Source organism: Vitis riparia, chromosome 12 (genome assembly GCF_004353265.1).
Source record: "Vitis riparia cultivar Riparia Gloire de Montpellier isolate 1030 chromosome 12, EGFV_Vit.rip_1.0, whole genome shotgun sequence".
NCBI lineage: Eukaryota > Viridiplantae > Streptophyta > Magnoliopsida > Vitales > Vitaceae > Vitis > Vitis riparia.
The window spans coordinates 15,581,549-15,607,124 of record NC_048442.1 but is presented as its reverse complement, the minus strand read 5'-3'; the positions used below and the strand labels follow the sequence as shown (position 1 = coordinate 15,607,124).

The following is a 25,576-nucleotide window of genomic DNA, read 5'->3' as shown; positions in this document are numbered from 1 at the left end:
TATATTCGATCCAAAGTATATGAACTTTTGCAACATGAATCAAATATGGAAAAAAAAAAAAAAAAAAACTTAGGATCATCTATTTACCTCCAGCCATTGTTTTGAATTTTTGTAATTGGTGCAAGTCGTTGATATTCCAAGCTCTGATATCTCTTATGAGATTGTGTATTTCTAAAAATAAAAACAATAGAGAGACAAGTTCGAGACCATGACTTATATATAAAACTATGGCTTCCCATCAAACCACGTTGTTTGTGATTTGCCACCACTATCGGCAGTTTGTGGAACATGCTCCTTAACTATAGAGAAATGAGATGATCCGGTGGAGGACTTGGTCTAGGTGTTGGACCACTTCAGAGTTGTGAACGTGTGTGTGAACGTGTAGCAGATAACATCGTCGTTCGGAGACGTGATCGGTGAGCTCCTTTGCAAGGCATATGGTGATATCTCTCACGTGTCGGAGTTCTGGTTCTAAAATTGGTCTGTTTTAAATCTAAGGTGTTGCAAGAAGGGTCCAACGTAGAGGACCACAAAGAAGAAGATGACCAGATTGTCTTTTCTCTTTCAAGTGCTAGACTTGAAGAACTGAACATGCTACTCTCGCACTTGATCATCACCAACATCGGAAAGGTGAGCAGGTTGTGAAGGTTTGGGTAGTGGTGTGTGGCAGTGGTTTGCGGCGGTGCATGTGGGTGTGGTGCATGGCGATGGTGGAAGTGGGTGGCAGTGTGTGTTAATGGTGTATGGTGGTGGTGGAAGTGGTTGTAGGTGGGTGTGGTGCATGTGGGTGTAGGTGAGATGATGAAGGTGTGGCCATTAATGGTTGTAGGTGGGTGTGATTGAAGTGTGGGTGTGAGTGAGGAAGAGGTGAAGGTGTGGGTGAGATGATAAAGGTGTGGTCGTGTGTGTGTGGGTGGTGATGGAGAAGGAGGTGGAGATGATAGTCAATGGTTGAAAGAAAATTGGGTACATGGCTGGTGGTTTGCATGGCTTCAAAGTGTGCTCTTTGGCAACTAGGAATGGAGCTATATCCAGGAAGAATAATTGATGGATGAAATAAAAAAATGGGCCTCAGCTGATGGCTTTTAAGCATGGGTTTTTTTTGTATTTTTGGGCATCCAATAAGAGAAGTGGGTTGTAGCATATGAGAAAAGGCGGCTAGTGATGGTTGGGTTAAAGTGATTTTCTCATGGAGATTTGGTAAAGAAAAATCAATAAAGAACGGCTGGATGGTGGCTTTATGCATGCATGAATGTGTAGGTGTGTCTTTGGGAGAAGAAAAATGAAAAAAAAAAAAAAAAATCCTTTTGTGGTGTGATGTTTGACAGATTCTATAACTTATTTTAAGTATAGATTTTAATAATAATATAAAAACTCAAACTCTTCTACAAATTTACAATTTGTGAAATGTTAAAAGAATATTATTTTAATATGTTTAAAATTTATTTCTTTAATATTTTTATTTTTTCCATTTGAAGTATGAATTTAATAGTTGTAATAAACTTGAATTTTAATTTTAATTTATGGTTCGTGATATATAGGGAAGAAGATTATTTTAGCATATATAAAAAAACTTAAAACATGTATGGAGTAATCATAATACATTAATTTTCAATTTTGCTCATTTAACCATTATTAATATTTTGATTTCTATAATTTATAAAATGATGCCAACAAAAAGATCGGATCAAATTAATCATTCATGAAAAATCTTTTCTTAAATTAATACCAAACCTTCATTGTACTTTTTTAAGAAAATGAAATCTATTATTAATTAATCCAAATTACAAATTTATCTTATGACATCAAAGGTTTTAAAAGTTTAAACAAGCATAAATGTGCTATAAATCAATCAAAACAATGTCCTAAACTAAGATTCAAAAATCACTAAAATCAAGATTGGGATCCACCTAATCCCTCTAAAATATCTCACCGAAAATCTAAAAACTAGTAATCAACATAGTCTTAATAGACCACCAATAAGAGCTTGAAAACAGCTCTGAAAATGACCACAATTGCACACTAAAGTATAAAAGGGCAATCCTAGATGGAATGTGCCAAGATGACAAAATAAAAGGTCTACAGCTAGTTTGCTTAGCAGACTTTCAAAAAACTACATCTCCTCCAATGGTAAAAACATACCCACTAGTGGATTTCATATCATCTGAATCAGATATCTAATTTGCATCACTAAATCCTTCAAGGACACTTGGAAATCCATTATAGTACAAACCATAGTTCATAGTGCCTTTCAAATACTTAAGGACTCTAATAACAGTAGTTCAATGGTCCTAATTAAGACTTTGGGTGTACCGACTCAATTTACCTACTGGATAAGCAATGTCAAATTTGGTACAGTTCATTAAGTACATTAGGCTCCCTATGATTTGAGCATACTCAATTTGAGCAACACTGTGTTCTCTATTTTTCTTTAGTTGTGAGCTGGGGCCATAAGGAGTTGACACTAGTTTACAATCAAAGTGTTCAAACTTCCTTAGGATCTTCTCAACATAGTGCTCTTGAGAAAGTTTAAGTCCATTAGGTGTTCAAGTTATTTTGATTCCTATAATCACTTCTGCCTTCCCTAGGTCTTTCATATCAAATTTAGAACCTAGGAATTTCTTGGTCTCACACACAACCTCTAGGCTAGTTCCAAAAATTAGCATGTCATCAACATAAAGGCAAATGACTACACATGTGTTATCCTCATATTTGTTGTAGATACACTTATCAACATCATTAATGGAATATCTATTAGTTACTAACACATTATCAAACTTGTTGTGCCACTGTTTGGGTGCTTGTTTTAACCCATATAGTGATTTAACCAACCTACACACATTTTTCTCCTTCCTTGGAATGACACAACCCTCAGGTTGTTCCATATAAATTTCCTCTTCCAAATCCTCATTCAAGAATGCAGTCTTGACATCCATTTAGTGTATTACCAGATTATGAATGGAAGCTAGAGCGATCAATACTCTAATTGATGTTATTCTAGTCACAGGGGCAAAGGTGTCAAAGTAATCTACATTCTTTCTTTGTTTAAAGCCTTTGGCAACTAAATGAGTTTTATACTTCTCTATGGACCCATCATGTTTTAACTTTCTTTTAAAGATCTACTTACAACCAATAGTTTTTGCACCAAGAGGTAAATCTACTAACTCCTATGTATGGTTATCCATGGTTGATTCGATTTCACTATTAATGGCATCCTTCCAAAATGGTGTATTAGGCGAAGTTATAGCTTCTTTATAGGATCTAGGGTCTTCATCTATTAGGAGTGTGTAGAAACCATCTTCAAGGTTAGTTTCTTTCCTGTCTCTTTTACTCCTTCTATGTTCAAATTCAGAAAGTTCAATAGACTCGTCTTTATTTTTTTTCTAAACTTGTTGTTCACCACCACTTAGTTTCACAAGAAAGATGTTTTCAAAGAAATCTGTGTTCTTTGTTTCTATTATGGTATTTACATTTATAAGACTGTTTTCTGACTTAGTAACAAGAAACCTATATGTAGCACTATTCTCAACATAGCCAATGAACATTGCAACAAGGGTTTTAGGACCTAGTTTTTGTTTTTTAGGTTCAAGGAAAATAACTTTAGCTAAAGACCCCCACACTTTCAAGTATGCTATATTAAGTACATAACCCTTCCATAGCTCATAAGGAGTTTTACCAGTTTTTTTGTAAGGTATTCTATTTTGAATATGACAAGTGAAGATGATAACTTCCCTCCACAAGTTCAAGGGTGCTCCTGAACTTACTAACATTACATTCATAATTTCTTTTAAGGTGTTATTTTTCATTTCTGCTACTCCATTAAACTCAGGGGAATAAGAAGGAGTAGTTTCATGAATGATCCCATGATCTTCACAAAAATAATAATAATAATAATAATTAAAGGGTTTGGACTCATACTCTCATCCCCTATTAGTTTTAAGCCTTTTAATTTTCTCACTTAGTTGATTTTCCACTTCATTTCTGTATTTGATGAAAGCATCTCTTGCTTCATCTTTGTTTCTCAAAAGATATACCCTTGTATACCTTGAGTAGTCATCTATGAAAGTTATGTAGAATCTTTTACCACCTCTAATCATTATATTTTTTAAGTCTCTCAAGTCACTATGTATTAAACTTAGTAGATCTGATTCTCTTTCTACTGATTTGCAAGATTTCTTTGTGGTTTTAGTTTTTACACATGATTCACATTTTCCAAGGTTTTCTAAGGACAACTTAGGGATTAAACTCAATTCGGTCATTTTCTTTATATATGAAAAGTTCACATGTTCTAATCTACCATCCCAAATATTACAAGAATCAACTATGTAAGTAAAAGAAGAATATGCATTATTATTGATAATATCATAAACATTCAACATAAATAAACCCTGATTACAATTGGCATTCCCCACAAATGCATCATTCTTGGTTAAAACTATTTTATTAGAGTCAAACAAGATCCTCATTCCTGTTTTCTCAAGTAGAGATACTGACACCAAGTTCCAGCAGATATCTGGCACATGAAAAAAATCACTGAGGACAAGCATTTTTCCAAAGGTTAGCTAAAGTATAACTTTCCATTTGTCAATCACTGGAGTAGATCTAGAATCGCCCATGAATACTTGTTTCTCTTCTTCTTTTATAGTGGTATAGGAAGTTAATTCACTTATGTTGCCATAGATGTGCTTGGTAGCCCCAAAGTCTACCACTTAGTCCTTCATATTGGTGACCATGCTCACCTTCTTAGAGGAGACTACTGTTGTGATCACCTTTGTTTCTGCCAAATTTGCCTTTGAATTGGATTTCTCAATTTTCTTCCTATGGCGGCATTGAGTTGCATGGTGTCCAGACTTGCCACAGACAAAACACTTACCCTTTTTTTAATAGTTGGGTTCTAGACCTTGTTTGATGCATTGGGTTTGGTCCTAGAGTTTTGTTTTTTGAACCTATTGTTTTTAGGTTTGGGTTTTTCTTCTACTACATTAGCTTTAAAAGACAGTTCCTTAGTTTTCTCAACATTGTCTCTATTTTGGTTTTGTTTCTCAATCCTAATATGGATTATGACTTCTTCTAGGGACATTTGTTTCCTTTTATGTTTCATGTTATTTTTGTAGTCTTCCCAAGACTCTGGAAAAGTCTCTACTAAGTAACCAACCACAAAAGGTCCAGGTAATTTAATATCTTCAATAGCTAAGTCATTAATCAACAAGTGGTAGTCATGGATTTGAAATGATACATCTTTATCCTAAGTCATTTGAAAATTTCTAAAATTCCCTATGGCATATTTTTGAGTTCTTGCATCTTCCAAAATTTATTTTTTATTTATTGCATCCCAAATTTCTTTTGCAACTTTATATTGACAATAAACATCAAATAGTTCATTAGAAAGGGTACTAAGAATAGCATGACTAACTTGTTTATTACTAGTTTCCTAAGTAGGCAATGATTTAAAACCATCTTCTAGTTTTGGGTCAGTCAAAATGTGTCCCAAGTTCACTACATCAATTGCTAAGAAAACTCTTTCCTGCCATCGCTTAAAGAATGTCCCATTGAAGGGATCAATCTTAGAGGTTTCAGGACGTGTGTGAACTAGGGAAGCTTCAATGGATCTATTTCAAGAATGCTGGTCTAAGGGTATGAAATAGAGGACTAGCCCAAAACACACAAGCAAATAACATAATGAGAAACTGGAAACTTATCGGTGATAGGCTGAAGGGTGACAATACATTGTCCTTGAAATAAATCCACTATCCTCAAAGACAAATTCGATGCACTAGGGTACCAGTGGTCTATCTCCAGGATCCAACAACCAGTGAATCTTGCCTTAAGTGCACTTTGTAGGCAAGATGTGTACAGCTTAGGTTCAGAAAATATTCCTCCATATAGATGTATGAATACAACAAGGACGGTGATGAACACGGCTAGAGAATATTGTAGAACGCTGGAAGGCTTAGAAGAACTCTAAATAAATAATGTATTGAGAGTTTATGGGTGACCTGCTTTTAAGCGTAGTCCCAATGGGACTCTACTTGTAATTAGAACCACTAAGATAGTCCTAATGGGACTCTTCCCAAAGAGTCAACCAAAAATAAAATACTAAGTCAAACATAATAAAATTAAATTAAAAAATAAAATTAGTCGAGTTCGCACGCGTACGCAGGGGAGGGGAAGGGAGGGAGGAACCCTTTGCGTAGGATGCATGTGTGGACACGATGCGCATTAAGAAATTATGGCCCAACCAGCCTGAAGTCCACTCAAATGGGCTTGGGCCCCATGGGCACCTGAGGCCCTCTTACACCTCTCCACAAGCCCATTAGGCTTAGAAACGTGGGTTAGATAATATACCCACTAAAAGGTTACTATCTTTCCAATATAGGACACGTTAAAACACAACTTCACATTTACACTCTTCCTACAGGGTAGAAGCTCAGTCGAGGAGTGGCGAGGAAGTGGCCGAGAATGAATTAGAGCACCTAGCTTTTATGGTAGATTGTCAAGCCCATTTGGACCCGTTAGTACTTGGGAACTACTTGGGCAACTACGTGGGACCATGTATTGCAAATGCAAGGAGTTTACCACTAATAGATAAATATGGTTTTTTAGTTGCAATCAAAGTCATAGGAGATGTGATTTGAGAAAAGCTTCACAACAAAGAAGGTGTTTTGAAGGATGCAGAGAACTGGTTACTAAATGTTGAATTTCTACATCGAGAGCAAACTATGAGAGTGTCTTGGTCACCAAAGTTGGTAGTTCATGACATAGATTTCGAGGTAGGGCAATTACAAAAGGGAGAAATTATATTGATAGATGCAATGGGGGCCATGTCTCTTCATGATGGCAAAAATAACAAACGAGATATTGAGGTTGGTTTGTCATTCCCCAATGCTAAAATGGATGTTTTTGCTAGTATCTTTGTTGATGATCTCAAGGTTTATGATTAGATATCAAACATATTTGAGAGTTAATTTTGGTGATTAATGTATTAATTTTTCTTCTATCATTTCACATTAACAGTGTTGCATTCAATTTTATTTCTTGTTTCAAAGTTATGATTTTTAAGGCTATATTTGGTTCTCGAAAAAATTGAAGGAAAATATAAAAGAAATGAGAGATGTTAGGCTTGGCTCCGAAAAATGACAAGAAGAACATGAGGAAAAGAAGATAGAAAGAAAAATGAAAAAAAAAAAAAAAAAAATTCAAAGTCAAAAAATTATTGTTATAATTTTCTTCAAATGTGTTTTACCTATTATCATGCATTATATAATGATTAAATAATTTTAAAATATATAAATATCTAGTATATTTTTCATCTTGAAATCAAACCTAAACTATTTTTCTTTTTTTCTTTTTTTTCCTTTTCTTAATATTCTAGGAACCAAACATAAACAAAAAAACAAAAGAAAATAAAATAAAAATGAAAAAAAAAAGATTTAAAATCAAGAAATTATTTTATATACTATTTCACTTAATTTAATTTTTTTTTATATATAAAGATAAAACAATTTGAAAATGAATCATTTTTTTAACTAACTTTTATTATATTTGATTTTTTTTGACATTTTTTGTAGTACCACAAAATAAGAGAAAGCTATTTTTTTTAATGTTTTTTTTTCTTTCTTTAATTTTTTAACTAATCTATTGCTTAAAGTACTTTAATTAAATGTGATTTGTATTATCATATAATTTGTTTATGTTTTCGGCTAGATTATTATGAATATCTATGAAACATTAAAGTTTGAAACCTTAAGTTTTGGAATCACTAAAGAAAAATTATGGAGCCACATAAGGGTGTTTTTTTTTAAGTCATTAGAACGTGGAAACAAGCCAGAAAGGAAGAAAGTTATCCTTGATTTTCACAATAAATTAAGCAAGTTTTATTCAAAATATTATTAATTTAAAATTTTTCCATTAGGTGGTGAACAAATTCACCAACTTTTAATTTATTATATATTGATATTAGCATAGTAATATAATGTACATTTTGGCATTAGTATTGAGGAGTGACTTTAAATTGGCTAATTTAAATAATTAGAACAATAGGAATAATGTTATTTTTAAGGACATTTAAGTGGTTTTTATTTTTTTTTACTTAATTCTAAATAAAACTTAAAACTAAATAGTGTTTAATAGTGATAAGTATTAAGTTGTTTATTTTTTTAATATTTTATTTTTATTGAGTATTAAGAAGTAAAGAAAAATTAATTAGTTACTTTTAGTATTCAAAAAAGTCAAATATTTTGATTTTTTTCTATTTATTAAAAAAAAGTAATAAATAATTAATAAGTTAAAAAATAAGAAAAAAAACAAATAAATAATCTCAAATTTGAAAACAAGTTTTTTTCAATAAAAAGTTTAAAAAAGAAAAACAAACAAACAATAACTTAGAGTGCATTTTGTAATGATTTTAAGAAATGTTTCTAGTCTTTGTAATACTTGAAAAACAAAAAAAATTAAATATTAAAAAAAAGTAGAAACACTTTTCAAAATCACTATCAAATACACTCTTAATCTATTAGGGTACACACTTTGAGTGGATTATAAATCCATTTGGCTATGTATAAGCAATGCACCATGTATAAGTCTGCGTAAAGTAATAAGAGTGTAGACCCCAAAATTTGTCCCAATTTTATTTTTACATTAAATTCGAGTCCAATTTTGTCAATAAATTTTAAATCCCGATTATATGTATTTTTTGGCCCATTCACCCTTTAATTTTTTTTTATTTATTTTTTATTTTTTATTTTATTTTATTTACTATTATTATTATTATTATTATTATTATTATTATTATTATTATTATTATTATTATTATTATTATTATATTCTATTTTATTTATTTTTATTTTCTCTCTCCTCTCTCTTCCTTTCTCCTCCACCAACCCTCACCCACCCATTTCTTCTCTCACTTCACCATCGGCCACCATTCTCATATCTCCCTTTTTTATTTTTTTTATTTTGATTTTATTTTCTTTTCCTTTCCTTTTTCCCTCTCATTCTTCTCTTTCTTCTCCAAAAAAATTTCCTTGGCCGCCCCCCCCCCCCCCCCCTCCCTTGCGTTTTTTTTTTTCTCTTCCCTCTTCCATCTCTATTCGGCTTCCTCTCAGCGATTTTTTTTTTTCATCCTTTCTCTGCCGCCTCCTTCTTCTTCTTCCCCCCAAGTCTGCTACTGAGGTCGGGCTCCTCTATTTTTTTTTTCTCCTCCTCACAACCCTAATTTCCTTTTTATTTCTTTTATTTTCTTCCTTCCTGAACACCCATTTTGGACAGCCAAGAACCCACACTTCTTCCCCCATTTTTTTTTTTCTTTTCCTCCTACCCATTTTCCTTCCAATCTTTTTTCCCACCATTTTTTTTTCTTTCTTTCTCCTCCTCCATCATACCCAGCTTCCAAATGCACCAGAATCCTTCATTCTTCCCTTTCATCTCATTTTCTTCCAATCATTTTCCATTTTTTTTTCACTTTATTTTTTTATCTTTATTATTATGATTATCATTATTTTCAAAACCAACAAACCCACCAATCTCCCACTACCGCCGACAAGCCCCGTCCAGTGGCCGCTAGCGAGCCACTACGGCCGGCGACCCGTTCTTTTTCTCTCTCACTCCCTCATTCCCTCACTTCCCCATCACATCCGTTTTGATTATTATTATTATTGTTATTATTATTATTATTATTATTATTATTATTATTATTATTATTATTATGCTATTATTATTGTCATTGTTATTGTTATTATTATTGTTATTGTTATTGTTGTTATTTTCTTTAATTTTAATAGTAACCATTGTTTGTGAAATTTGGATTATTGAATTAATATGAAATTTGTGGTTATTTGTTGTTGGTAGATTAATACATAATTTGATTTAATTTATTGTTAGTGAATTAATTTAAAATTTTTTAATTTAGGTTTGTAGGCATATTGTATTTGGTGATTAATTTGAGGATATTTAGATTATATCAATTGCATATTGTTTATTTAGACTTGGGTCTATTGTTAAGTTGTTATTTGTTTGGGCTTATTGGATTGAGCTTGAAATATTATTTTCCTTGACCATGTATTTTTTTTTATGTGGGCTTGTTAATTGATGTGGATTTTAGGGCCCATAATGTGGGTGGGATTTGTTGGATTATTTGAATATTTGATATGGGCTTGACCAATTTGAATTGTTTAATTTGGGCATGGGACAATTGTGGTATATATTAAACTAGACTTAAATTATGGAGTATTAAATTTAGGTCTAGTAGAATTTATTTTAATTTACCCAATTTTAGGTTTGGTTGATTGTGTTTGTATCTTTGGCTATTAATTTGGATGTTCTAGGTTAAGAGCTATAGTAATTTGAGCTTATCTTAATTGACGAAATTTATGGGACTAATTTGAAATTGGAATTTGGGTTTGAATATTTGTTTGGCATTTTATACATCTCTGGATATTTACATTTGTGTTATTCTTGTTTTTGCATGGACCCACTCTGTAATCTTATTGGTTGAGTACGAATTGATGACACGTGAAGCTTGTTGTAAGTTTATTTGGGTACATATTTTATTTCTCACTTTTTATTTGGTTTTATTTTTATTAGTTTGTATAAATATTCGTTTGCATATATTTATTGAGTGTATATAGAATTGAACATCGAACAAACTAGAAATTTTGTTTAAATGAGAGGAAGAAGTCAGTAAATGTGTTTTAATAAAACAACAATTTTAAAATATTGTTTTTAATAAATGAAAGTTTTTATTTTATTTTTTATTTATAAAAATTAAAAAAAATGCATTTAGAAAAATCCAAAAGAAATGTTTTTAATGGAATTTGAAAATTTGTTTTTAAATAATATTTGTCCAAAAATTTCTTTGTTTAAGAAAAATTTTCCAAATATTGTTTTGTAAATAAAGTTGTCCCAAAAATTAATTTTTAATAAAATCGTCCAAAAAAATGTTTTTTAAATAAATTCTTTTTACTTAATTAAAATTGGTTTAAAAGTCATTTTTAGAAATAGATGATTTATTTATATATTTATTTATTTTTATTTTTTTTATTTTTTCCTTTTAATTAAAAATTCTTTTGTAAATAAAGTTACGTCATTTTAAATAATTTATAAAAATCACTCTTTTAAATGAAAATGAATCTAAATACTTTTGTAAATAAAATTGTAAAAATTCATTATTTTCTAGTAAAAGCAAGTAAAAAATAATTTTTGTTCCCAAATTGAAATTTTGTAATGAATTCTTTTGATACAATAAGTGTAAATAGCTTTTTTTGAAAATTGTATACAATTAAAATTGAGAAAATAAATTGTTTCTTTTTATAAGTAAATAAATGAAAATCATTAATTCAAAATCATTTTTAATAAAACCTTATGAAATTTCTTTAATACTTTGTTTAATATCTTTTATTTATTTAATTCACTAAATCATTTTGAATAATTCTCTTATTATTTATTTTGTGTATTTTTGTAATTAGATTTCATCATTGTCTTTGTACATATTAATTCTCACCATGACTTGTATATTGATTATTTTTCTTAGTATCCATAATTAATTAATTAATTGCCACAATTTTCTCAATTCGTTTAGTAGATGTCGTATGTATGCGGGCTTAGAGGGGTGCTACGGCTCACCACGGTACCTTCCCAATAAGTAACCTGACCCTCAGACCTAGACTTAGTTTTTCACAGACCCGTTTTTTTTCATTCCGAATTCACACTTAGGGTTTTCTTTCTTACTTGGTTTTTCCCTAAAAAAAAATAAAATAAAAATAAGTGGCGACTCCAAATCTTTTTCTAGAAATCAAAATTTCATCAAATAAAATAAAAAGCGAGTTTCGTCATCGAGTGGGAATGCATCGAGCAAAATGCAGGGTCCACAAAGAGTCTATTTGGGTTGATTTTTTATTTGTTCAACGAGAATCTAAGTCTATATGGGCATACTCTAGGCAAACAAACATACTGATGTTCTCAACATGGATTAGGTTTTTTATTCAATTAAAGTTTTTGTAGTTCAATTGAGACACCTTCATATTCAAGATTTTCTTGAGCATAATGAGTGTGTTTAATGAAGGAATTTTGATAAAAAGATAGATGTAAAGAAGAAACCAAAAGAGTTATTTGGGCATGCATGTTAACATTTTTATTTAGTTCATTATGTATATCATATTTTATAATTGTTAAACCAAGATTTGGTTAATCTTTGTTTTAATAATTAAAATCTAATTATTTTAAATCATTTAAAAAGTTAGGTGAGGTATTTTCCATTTGAAAACCACATTTGATTTATATATTTCATGCTTAAAAAGATTTTAAAAATGGTATGAGGTCAAAGAGATTTAAGCATAAGTATCCAATTTTTTAGACTTTGAGTCCAAATTGTATACAATGATCATTCTTTCCATTCACTAGGAAAACCTCGCAAGGTATTGCCAAGTATATGATCACTTAGGGAGCTCAAGAGGGGAATATCTATTGAGAGGATACTTTGGGACCATGATACAAACCTTATCTTTAAAAGTCTTATTGTAAAGGCTCCTTTGGAACCGTAATCCAAGTATAAAGTTGAAAGCTTAGATTGACACTTTAAATCCAGGGAAACCCTCATTTTGGTTGACATTTGAGGAGAATAGACATAATCCAAATTGTATTAAACCATTATAAAAATTTTGATTTTCCATTCTTTCTACTCATTTATTTACTTTAAGCAATTGTTTTTTTATTATGATTTATTTTATTACTGTTTAAATTATCTTTTGCATTAATATTTGTATAATTTATAAAAAGAGACCAACACCCAATTCATCCCCTTTTGGACGTTTATCTAGGTTGGATTAGCATAATCCTAATAATGAACATACTAAAATATATTTCTCATTCATAATTGTAAAGTTTACAAAAAGATACCAACACACAATTCACCCCTCTCTTGCGTGTCTAATGAAGTTAGATTAGCATAATCTTAATAATGAATATGTTGAAATATATTTCCCATTCATAATTATAAAGTTTACAAAAAGACACCAACACGCAATTCACCCCTCTCATGGGTGTCTACCGAATTTGGATTAGCTCAATCCTAACAATAATAACAATACATGTTTAAACCTTTAGCAAGAAGCATGTGGGCGAAGATATTAATGATAAAATTAACATTATCTTATAAAAAGAAAAGAGGCAACAACTCATTATAATGAAGAGGACCCAAACCTAAATCATTCATAAATGAAGACAATGTGGCTTTTGTTAATCAATTCAAGTTGGCGAACAAAAATGACAGAAGAAAGCCCCCTTTTTTATACCATGCAGAAAGTAATTGTTACATTAAAGAAACTTTCACAATATTAAAGTTTTTCTTTTGAAATTATGATTTTGATTCTTCTTAGTAAATGCAAGACAAAAGGGTATCCCTAATAAATTCCTAGGAAATGCCAAAGTACTCAGGCTGGATTTATTTTTGGGTCGGGCCATCAAAGGAAAATGAAATATTGTCAAATAAGTATTTTAATGGCCTTGACTAATTCCTCAGCCAATTAATCCAGAAAAAAGACAAAGGCAAAAAATAAAAACAATGGCAAACAAAAAAGGAAAAAAATGATTGGCTATGATTCTACAATCCTTGGCAAATTCCTGGAAACAATGGAATGGATGGCTTGTAACAGAAATAATTTCATATTTAATAAATTTTTTGCAATATTATTATTGTCCCTTTAAAATTATGACTTTGATTTTAGATTTTAATTAAAAAACAAAAACAAAAATTTATCTTAGAGGGAGCCTTACAAGGATCCTAAAATGCCAAAATTCTCCTTCATGACACCAAAATATTTCTGGATTATGCCACATATTTTTTGGACTGGGCCATCGGAATGAAATCTTAGTAATAGTTATTTAATATTCAATTTTTTAATAAATGGGCATTTTTCATATTCAGCTGGATTTTATGTACCAACAACGTGTTAAATCTTTAACAGGTTCTCTCTACTTGAAGGTATTTTCAATTCAATAACGCTGCCTGGTTGGGCCAGGTGACCACTGCCCACCCAATATGGGCTGAATTCAGCCCAAATGACTAAACTTTCCACATTCTGAAATTCAAACAAAAAGAAAAAGCCCAGTATATCAGGGCCCAAGGTTTTCTATTTGAACCCACATTTCCCCTTCACGCTTCTCCCCTTTTTTTTTCTTTTTTCTTTTTTTTCTTTTTATGTTCCTTAAATAAAAAATAAAAAATAAAATAATTTCTTTGGATTGAAATGCAAAAGAACAAAATCCATTGTTGGATTAATCATGAAGATTACTTATTTCATATTTAATCATCGGTAAAGCGAGGTAAATTAGAAAATGATTTAATATGGAAGTGTGACTTTTAAAATGTTTTGTTAAATTAAAACGTTTTTTTTTTTTCAATTTTCAAAAATCCAAACGAGTCACAATGAGGTAGCCCAAGTCTATGAGGGCCCAGCGAACGACGAATCCAGTTTGAATCTCCGTTCCTTGAGGGAATCATTTGCTCAGATCGTCACTTCACACCACAGGACAATTGGAAATATCCAGACAATTGGAAATATCCAAGCAATTTCCTCTCCCAATTCGCCATCGTCTTCGTCTGATCCTCTTCCTCTATATCTGGATCCGGATTCACTTCACCAGCTCCACACAATTCGCATCTGATCTACCTTCTTGTATTCTCCTCAGAAATCGTTTTCCAGGTAAACAACCATCACTTTCACTTTAATTTTCTTTCCTCGTTTAATCCGTATGTTTATTTGTTCATTGCACCATGCTAAGGATTGTGATGAAGTACTGATCGAAGAAGAGCTTGTTCGTCGCTGAATAAAACAATGCTTTCAGCTGCATTTTCGTTTTTTATATTGAAGTAAATAAATATGTTTGTTTTTGAAAAGTAATATTTTAGTATCTTCTGAAAAAGTTAGTTTTGAATTATTTATTTTTCGTTTTTGTCACTTTTCCCTTCCAAACAAGCCTAGATTTTCCATAAAAATTGCGATCTCGATTCAATTGAGTTCAGTAGATGCACTATGCTTGTTTGATTTTACTCTGTATTTTGTTTTCCTTGGTTCTGATTAGAGAAAGAATGAACCGAGATATTTAAATTTCGATTTCCCTTTTTTCCTTTTGTGTCGTTCCTTTTCACTCTCCGCCGGCCAAAACCGTTATTTTCCAGGCTGTCTATTGATTTTACGATTTTTTGTTTTCTTAATCCTGAAGAAAAGAGGAGAGAGATTTTAAATTCTGACTTTTTTTTCTTCATCGTTGCACTTTCTCGGCAACCAAAAGCAACCTTTTCCGCCTTGTCCACGCTTTTGGCATTCAAACCGTCACGCTTCGTGGAGCGTGCGTGATGGAGCACTAATTTAGCCGGTGGTCCATGTGACACCCAGATTTCTCATCGGTTGAAGGTCAGATTTTCTCTTATGGAGCAGGTCCACCAAATACAAACGCGGTGTCTATTTCATAACGACATAACGTCGATAGGGGCGATATGACATTATTATATTGCGTTCCACGTTGTCATATTCCATTATCATATAGTATAGTGGTTAATAATTAATATCTTAGAGGCTTTTAAGCACTGACGTATTTATATTCTAAAATAATTTAGAGAAAGTACTTAAATTAAGTGGATACATTAATATCACGTATGGTACTTATTGAAAGAATAGTATGAATATCTATGGAGAAAGTAAATTACATATGGTCTTAATACTAAATATGTCATGTGATGCTTTATACTAAGTAGAAAGCTAGTAATGCATTTTCCCCTTTGAGCATTTAGTAATCTAAGATTAAGTTAATATCAATCATAACTTTAAGTTAATGTCAATCATAACCTTTCAAAAATTCCATTGTTTTATATTCTCTTTACCTGAATGGCTTTAACTTCTCAAATTAATCATCACTTTATATCATTTCGTTTCTCTCTCCTCTAATTAGTATCTCATTTGAACCCATTCACACTCGTTTGATTAAATAGGAAAACAGTGAATTGAATAGCTGTATTACCTGTCATAAACAGAAAGGTGAATGACCAAGAAAATAAGTAGAATAAAGCACTATAAATACAAGTATAAAACATTTATTTTCCAACTATATAAACAAAAAATGAGTTGTTCACGAAAAAAAAACAATAAATGAGGATGAAAAATGAAATACGAATTTAAGTAATAATTTGGAGGGAGTATCTAAGACAATTTATGAAAATGGTGGGGTATATTGGTGATTCCCCCTCATTCATTGCTGAGATGTAAACATGTCATTGGGTCTTATGTTACAAACCGCTGACTAATATAAAAGGATAGGATGAATCTTCCACTTCTTGGAGGGAAGGATCCGGGCAGCGCAGGCATGTGATAGAAGCCAAATCATTTCCTCAATCTTTGTTTCTCTATATATATTCATTTAAATTCACATCATTTCTGGTCAATACATCCGCGTATTTCTCCGCTTCCTTCGTTTCAATTGTTTTTCTGTGAATCCGTGTGTTCTTCTTGGCTTTCTTTTATTTGCTCTGTCCAACTGGTGTTGGGTGTTCGGAATTTCGAACTTTCTGGGAATTCTTCTTCAGGTAAATCCTGTCCTTAGAGGAATTCTTCACATGTTCTTGTTTTGGGTTTGCGAATTTTGTTGTGGAAATTCAAGTTCTGATCTCAGATTGTGGCACAAGATCTCGGGTCTTGTTTGGCTGCTTTTGATTGGGGTTTTCTGGTTAAGAAGTTGGTTTGCTTAATCATGCAGACTTATGCTTATTTTTTTCGATATTTGGTCGTTATTTTTTAAGCTCCTTAAACGGGCTATAAACTGATTCCTGAATGGCAGTTGGGAATGCTAACAAGTAGATTATAGGATTAATTGATTAAAAGGGATGAAAAATCCCAAGTTTAGAAAACCACTCCCATTTCATAAGAGGACCATTTTTGACATAAATACCTTTCAATATTTCCATTATTTATATTATTTACATGTGTTTTAAAAGAAAATGTTATTTTTACAAGAAAAAAGTGAGGGTATTCTTGTTCAAAAGGGTATTTTTTGGTTGAACAAAAGTGGGAGGTTAGATTTACAATTTCAAGTTGATTTTATCCCTTTTCATCGGTTATCCCTAGATTATATGTGATGGAGGATGCTTACTTGGTTGCCTTTAATATTTAAATGGTCTTTTTTTATGACTTTTAAAGAAACATGCCTTTGAAAACCTCATGAAATTCTATTTTGTTTATGTCATATAGAATTTGAAGTTGGCTTACTTTGGTGTTAGCAACTTATAATTTTAAAATGAGTTCATTTGTTTTTCTTCATGCTTATGTGTAAGAAGGCTCAATTTAGAATGTGAATAAATGGTTTTTTTCCTATCAATTTTGTGATTACACCATTTCTGATGGTGGACTTGTTTAATTGACTGCTGTGTAAACTGAAAATGAATGATTTTATTTTCTCATGGTTTTCTAAGTCCATTAATAATGTTTTCCGTTGCAGCATCATGGCAAGTTGGTACTTTACTTTAATTAACACAAATTTTTGTTGTTTGTATGCCAATCACTATGAATCTGGTTGCACATATCTATATATATATATATATATATATATATATATTTGTCAGGTTTCCAATAATTGAATTCTCATTAACCATTACTTGATCTGCAACTGATGTATGCTGCATTTTGAAGGCAGTAATGGCAAATTCTAATTCGGAGTTCGACTTGAAGGATTTCCGCATCCCTGATTATATTCTTGTTCCAGAATCGGAGGTTGAGGCTGTTTCTTATGTACCCGAGTGTCCAGTGATAGTGTTCATCAACTCCAAAAGCGGTGGCCAGCTGGGTGGGGATCTTCTTATAACATATCGTTCTCTTCTCAATGAAAAACAGGTATCTTGGACATTCCATGATGTGGTTCATGTACATGTTAAGGATGGAAATGCAGGATTAACTAAATTCCACAGTTCTGGATGCACCTAGTTTGTCATGGCCTTACTTTAAAGTAACTAATTGCAGGTGTTTGATGTGAATCAAGAGGCTCCTGATAAGTCACTAAGCAGAATCTATGTCAATTTAGAAAAGCTCAAGCACAGTGAAGATGATTTTGCTTTTAAAATTCAGGAGAGATTGAGAATAATTGTGAGTTGGATTATTACTTCTAAGCTATGCTTTCCTATATATTCACATATATTATATGATCACAATATCTAATTTTCTCTCATGCCATTTGTCCACTAGGTCGCAGGTGGGGATGGAACAGCTGGTTGGCTTCTTGGAGTTGTTTCTGATCTCAAATTATCCCAGCCACCACCAATTGCTACAGTGCCATTGGGAACAGGAAACAACCTTCCTTTTTCATTTGGTTGGGTGAGAAACAGTTTCTCTTGATAGTGGCTTTATGATTTGAAAGTACCTTGAAATTCAGTATATGTTGAACTCTCTAATTCTTGAAGCACAATTTGTTGTTTATCAAGCAGGCAATTATAAATTTGCTCATGTTCCTTCACGTAAATATTTGTTTCCTTATTTTTTTTCTTTTGTCCTATTAAGCATCTTCAAAAGAACATATACGGAAGTCATGAAATACCTCCTTAACATTGTGAATGCACTCCCTGAGATCCAGATTTTGTTTTTTAAATATCATATTGTTCTTTCATAATTTTCATCTAGAGACACTTCTTCAGCACCCGCTTTCAGTGCGTTGTGATTTATGTAAGACAGCATATGCTTGATATGGGTTTTTAACTCTTTGAACTTGCTTCAATTCTTGATCAACTTTGACTGCCCGCTGAGTATTTATTGGATATAATGGTATTATGAAGAATAATTTTGTAAGACATCTTGGGTTATGCTGACCATTGGCAATTTGAAAGTTAGGTGTGACATGCGATTTTCTGATTTGCAGGGAAAGAAGAATCCTGGAACAGATTCTCGTTCTGTGGAGTCTTTCTTGGGTGAAGTAAAAAAGGCAAAAGAAATGAAAATTGACAGGTTATACATTTCTCATGCTCCCTCTCTCTTTTTGAGTTTCTATGAAAATACATCAATGGTATGGTATGGTTTTGGTAATATTTCAAACCATGAAATTCAGTCCATGTAAAATGAAGAACATACTTTGCAGAGCCTTCACTTCATTGTTCATGGTAGATTGCTGGACAGTGTTGTCTGATTGTAGATTTAGTGGCTTATTCCTATGTTTTTTTTTTCTTTCTTCTCCTTACATTGTCTGAATGAAAGTGTTTTATATAATTTTATGACTTGAAAATTACACATGAATACTCTTAGAACTAGCAATTAACCTAGATGCTTAAATTGTTAGCTAATGGACTGATAATGCTTATTAAACCAGTTTAATACTTAACATGCCACCTCAGTTATGGCCTCCTTTTGCATGGGGGTTGAATATAAATTGAGGAACAAATTAAGGTTTGAAGTCGGAACCTCCCTAAGCCAAAGCTCTAATACCATGTTGATTACCAATTAACCAAAAAGCTTCTACTATGTTATAGACCAACAATTTATGTCAAACCAACCAACACTTTGACAAAGATGATGAGTGTGCAACAATTTACTAATTTTTCACAATATTTTGAGATAAGGACATCAATTTTGCCCCATTTTAGTTTTAAAATATTGTCATGCCCATTATATGCTTGACATCATGATGCTCTCTTTAGTAATCCCAAATTTAATTTTTCTTTTCCATTTTGCAGCTCCACTGCCTAAATCCTGAATTTGGAATTTGTAACTATGGTATTCATTATAAGTACTTGTCATGGGTCATTCTTGAGTCCTTGGGGATATACATTTGGATATGATTTTGTTTAGGTCTAAGATAAATGGAAATGTAATGGCAAATGCTTAATTCGTCTAGCCATCACATTCTTTTTCCTTTTTTGTTTTCATTTTCCTATATTATTATTGGTTGTTGACATTGTTTATTATAATGCAGCTGGCATTTTCTCATGAGGATGAAAGCTCCTCCTAAGGAAGGTTCTTGTGATCCGATTGCACCCCTTGAATTGCCGCATTCTTTGCATGCATTTCATCGTGTTTCTGAAACAGACTCACTGAACATGGTAACCAGTTCCCTGCTTGCTTTATGTTATTTCCAAGACATACTTTTGCTACTAATAAATCAAGAAACAAGAATGTTAAAAAAAGCACAAACACAAGATTATAAAGACATTACTGTTTTCTTGAGCTTACAATCTGCTTCTGACGTTCTCTCCTAAATTCTAACTTCTTTTTGTTTGAACTTCATGATTGTCATCATGGATAGCTTCCATTGTCTTCTTGTTCATTCACTTATGGCTTACAATCTGTTTTCTTTTTGTTCCTGCTTTCATAGAGATATGATACATGGAAAATGCCAAAAGATCTTATACTTCTGGGTTTTCTTCTGTTATCTATTGATGAAAGGCATAACCACTTCTAAAGTATCAAAATAAAACCTTCATGGCAGCTCATGGGCCAAAAAGAACAACCCATCTAAATCTTAATTTCAATTTTAAGTGTTATTTGCCAAGACTCATTCCAAACCAAAGTTTCCAAGAAGTAATAAAGAATTGTGAAAAAGTTAAATAAATAGAAGAATTAAGTATTGGATGGCTATAAAAAAAATATATATAAATGGCTCTCCTTTCTTATGGGGAAATGTGTCATTGCTCTGCAGGAGGGTTACCATACATTTCGTGGGGGATTCTGGAACTACTTCAGCATGGGTAAGAATGCTCCCTTTGGATGATATTTTACCACTTTTACTTTATGTAGTTTATTAATTCTTTTCCAGAAATTTTCTTTGTTTATGGTTGCATTGTGAAACATATTGCAAGTATTATAATTTTTGAATTGTAAAATTTCTTTTTGTTTAGATTTTCTGTTTCCTCTAGGGTAATAAAACTGAAAGTCTTTTCTAATCTCCTTTTTGTGTTAAGGTTCAATCAGTAGCTCATTTTTCAAGATAAATGAATAATAGAACAGAAACTGTGGTTCACACTTAACCATGACTAAAATTGGGAGCTATGTGTTGAGTGTTTGGTCATAAGGTCTCTCTTGATCGGTCATGGGTGAGAGACTCTTAACAATGGTAATAACAGATTTTTTAGTTTCCATTACAGATTTTAGGTTTCTCTAGTTAATGTCATGCATGAGGTCCTGGAAATTCCTATTAGCATACTTGTTTTGTGCATTATCTTGATGCAGTATTTCAGTTGCAATTATATTGAAAAACAAAATAGGAACATTAAACCTCTGTTCCTTTTTCTATATATTAGTTTAATTATTTATATATTCTAGAGATGTTGCACTCTTGGAAAATCGTATTTTACCTCAATGTGTAAGATCCAATTATATTTTGTTATCTACAGGCATGGATGCTCAAGTATCATATGCATTTCACACTGAACGAAAACTGCATCCTGAAAAATTTACAAATCAGCTAGTTAATCAGGTACGTTATTTTGTGCATTGTTTGAAATGCATGAAAAACATCTAGTATAATGATCAGAACATTATCATTGTTTTGCTGGTGAATTTTCATTATGACATTTGTACATTTTGAGATTTATGGTAAACTTGATTTCAGGTGAACTAACTCATTATATCCCATTAATCCAGTCAATATTGTATCTTAGTTACAGTCAGACCTCAATTCAAACAAAATGTTGAGAACCTTGCAAAATATAGCAACCTTTTGAAACAGAACAGAAGATTTTTTATGCAAATAAAGTTGGGATGAGAAGTTGAGTAAGTTCCCATTTAGATATGATGATGACAGTATTGAAGGCACGTGTTCCATTCATGTAAACTTGGCAATGTGGCTAATCATGCAAAAATAAATAAATAAGGTGTTTTATCCTCCTAATTTTTTTTGCCAGCTAAAGAAGTTTATCTGAATACCCATCTTAAACAGCGGTATTAAATGTCTCCATGCTTCATTTTATCTGTGGCACGGACTTCTTCAGCTGAATGCCCATTTTAACCTGTAATATTAAATTTCTCAGTGCTTAACAATATCTGGAGCACAGCACTTAACAATATCTGTGGTCCACTTAATGTTATTCAACTAAGTTGGCTTACAGTTTGTAATTCATAGTAGAGGAGTAAACTCTTACTTTGATCAGATTTTGCATTCTGTGAGAAGGACCCTTCATCCTTCTCTCGTTCTTTTATAAATAAAAACTTATCTTTGTTTCTGATAAAATAAAAACAATATCTAAAGTGCAGACCAATGGTTAAATTTGGAAAGCTAAATTAGTGACTCTGATTCTTCAAATGGAGTTTTTTACTTCCATTCTTGCTGGATTCCCATAGCCAGACTTAAAGAAATGTGTATGAATAGATTACATGCATCAAGCCATGTAAACACGTTTTTAAGCAGAAAACTTGTACTGTTGTTCTTCATAAAGATGAGTTAATGATCCCTCATAACGTTTCTGCAGGCATATAAATTTGTTCTTTTATTTTTCTACAAATTTATTTATTCAGCTGAATGTCCATATGCTTATGCTTCTGTTATACAACGATAATTCTGCTCGTTTTTAACTGGATCCTACTTTGAGCGCTGATTTTTGTCCTTATAATGAAAATTGTCACTTATTGCTTCTGCTTTCTCCAGGGTACTTATGCTAGGCTTGGTTGCACACAAGGATGGTTTGCTGCTTCACTTTTTCATCCTGCTTCCAAGTGAGTATACAGTGATTGCCCATTAAACACTGAGTTATTGTGACCTTCTTGTTCTTCCTTTCTGTTCCAGCTGCTGGATAGTATGATTAAGGTGTCTCAGTTTAGGATTTTGTTTTCAACTTCTTCAAAATAGGCGATTATGAATTCATAATTATTTGCAGTTGCAAGTTGCAACTTCACTATCTGTCTTTAGTATCATTTATCAATCTCCCTTGAAAAATCTGTACAATTTTATGTTCTCCACCTTCTTTAGTATAGCTACATTATTTAGTAGGCATCCTCGTGACTTCTACAATTCAGATGTGCAATAGCTTGTCTTACTCATATTGCAATTATCGCAGTACATTATTGAGTTTGTGTTGGTTGCTTTTTGTTGCAAGTAATTCTGGCTGGTCTCTGAGTAGTCATATCTCAGCATGTTTTTATTTTTCACCACCAGCTGCTCATCTGTTTATGCTGAACAAAATTTGTTAAATTTTTGGTGGTCAAACATAAAAATATTTATCGCATCCTCCATAACCAGTTCAATACCCTTATGACATTTGCCAGGTTTTTGATGAAAAACTGGAATGCGACATATCTCACATGATTCCCTATAGATGTCTTTTTACTTGCTTTTACGCTATCCCACTCTGTCATTCCTGTTTCAATGTTGCTTTGCATTACGGCATTGAATATTGTTAAATGCTTACTTTCCATCTAAACTTTTTCTATTATCTAATCGGTGTCTTAACCTTAAGAGACTTCCATTGGCATTTGATCTCTTTGGTAGCAATTCGAAGTTTTCTTGTTTCTTAAAGTAATATATATATATATATATATATATCATACTAAAATTCTTTTAGTTTTTTCTACCTTTTTTTCGTTTTTGTTGTACATTTAGCGAAAATAGTTTGAATTGAATACAGGAACATAGCTCAGGTTGCAAAGATAAAAGTCATGAAGAAGGTTGGTGGTCAATGGGAAGAGCTCAAAATATCAAACAGGTCAATTAAATTTATTTATTTTTCACTCGTATTCAATTGACAACTCCTTCACAAATAACTCTCGATGTTTGACTTTTCTAACCCTTTCTCCTTTTCAATATACAGCATCCGGTCAATTGTGTGTCTGAACTTGCCCAGCTTTTCCGGTGGATTTAATCCTTGGGGAACACCAAACGCAAGGAGACGACGCGATGTTAGTTTCCATATTTCATTATTATAAATATAGTATATTTTTATAATAAATTCTAGAAAAACTGTTTCTTTCAAAAGTTTATGAACTTGTCAAACACGTCTCGAGTCTAGATGTTATTATCGCTAACATAAATTAATTTCCTGGAAATCCTTAATACGATTCGCATCTAACTAGAGGATACCTTTGTGAAATATGACCTGCAGAGAGATCTGACAGCACCATTTGTTGATGATCGCCTCATTGAGGTTGTTGGTTTTAGAGACGCATGGCATGGACTTGTTTTGCTTGCTCCGAAAGGACATGGTACTCGTCTAGCACAGGTAAGGAACCAAACTGTAATGGCCTTTTGTGGTAACGTTTTCAAATACACTATTCTCAAATTTTAGAATAATTCCTTATTGTTTTAAAACACAATTTTATTTGAAACTTAAATGTACAAAACAATTTTCTCAACTTATTCTCAATGATAAAAGTGACTCATTTATGTATGATTCGAAAATTCTCAGAACATTTTCATAGTTTCATTTTTTTTTTTTCCAGAATACTCTATAATAAACACCCAAAAAAAGAATGCTCTTAGAACTAATTCTTAAAGGTTGTTTTCACTCAAAAATTTGGCAAAAGTGCCTTTTAAGTTGTTTTCTTTTTTAATAAACTACATAAAACTATTTTTAGTAATAGAAGTTGACACTATATTTAGTTCCGAGAAATATTAAGAAAAAAAAATATTAAAAAAAATGATTTTTTTATATATGGTTTTACTATTAAAAGAACAAAAAAATCAAATATAATTAATTTTCAAAATTATTTAACCTTTATATATTATAGAGGAAAATAAATTAAATAAATTTAAAAATATATATAAAACTAATTTATTAACTATAAACCTATTTTTCATTTTCCTTAACTTTTCTTTACTTTCACTTTTTCAATCTATTGTTTTTTCCTCATATTTAACCCAAAGGTTTCTCTTAAATTTTCCAAGAGTTGCATAACCTTGAATTGGAAATTGGACTATGCTTCAGCAATGAGACTGAATCAATTACTGGTATTGTCTTTTCAGGCGCACCGCATCCGCTTTGAGTTTCACAAGGGTTCCGCTGACCATACTTTCATGAGGATCGATGGAGAACCATGGAAACAACCTCTGCCAGACGATGATGATACTGTTATGGTAGAAATCTCTCACCTTGGCCAGGTTAAGATGCTAGCCACCGAGAACTGCAAATCAAAAAGCTGCGAAGATCCCACCTCACCGCCTGCTCCCGAAACTGAGGAGCCGGATAGTAACGAAGAAGAAGGGGAAGAGTGGAAGAAGTTTGGTGCAGCGGAAACCTTCAGGATCCCGGATGATGTTGACATTTCTCATCTCAGTTAAGACCCCCTCAAAATGTCCCTGTGTCTTATATATAGATTTCTCCATTTATCATTTGTCCGAAGTTTCTATTCTATTTGAATCTTCTATCGCTGGCTTACTCATTTGCCAGTAACTGTTGTTAATTGAAGCATGGTGGCAAGTGGCAACCCATGCTTCCTACTCGCATCTTCTTTTTTTCTTTCTTTTCTGGTGGCATTAATTTGGAATAAGTTGTGGCTTGTATGAACAAATTGAAGATCTATACTGAATTATAAGTTGCAACACGGATTTTACGTTGTTTTCTTCAGGGTGGAGAATGTGTGTTTTATAAGCAATTATGTATCAGACAGGGTCCCAAAATAACGAGTGA

General features: G+C 32.0%; 1 protein-coding gene across 4 annotated transcripts; it reads left to right on the top strand.

Annotated features, from left to right (window-relative positions):
* The first annotated feature begins 14,510 nt into the window (after positions 1-14,510).
* LOC117926885 (diacylglycerol kinase 5) lies at positions 14,511-25,513 on the top strand. Of its 4 annotated transcripts, none has more exons than XM_034846188.1 (13): positions 14,511-14,696; positions 17,677-17,873; positions 18,000-18,122; positions 18,222-18,350; positions 18,889-18,974; positions 19,936-20,062; positions 20,659-20,707; positions 21,353-21,435; positions 22,603-22,670; positions 23,579-23,656; positions 23,762-23,849; positions 24,053-24,169; positions 24,913-25,513. In XM_034846188.1, the coding sequence occupies exons 2-13, from the start codon at positions 17,679-17,681 to the stop codon at positions 25,225-25,227; spliced, it is 1,458 nt and encodes a 485-aa protein (XP_034702079.1). In that variant the 5' UTR covers positions 14,511-14,696; positions 17,677-17,678; the 3' UTR covers positions 25,228-25,513. The 4 variants fall into 4 exon arrangements, with proteins under 4 accessions (XP_034702079.1, XP_034702077.1, XP_034702078.1 ...); XM_034846186.1 differs by having other exon boundaries at positions 17,673-17,873; XM_034846187.1 differs by lacking the exon at positions 14,511-14,696 and adding an exon at positions 16,327-16,573.
* The last annotated feature ends 63 nt before the right edge of the window (positions 25,514-25,576 follow it).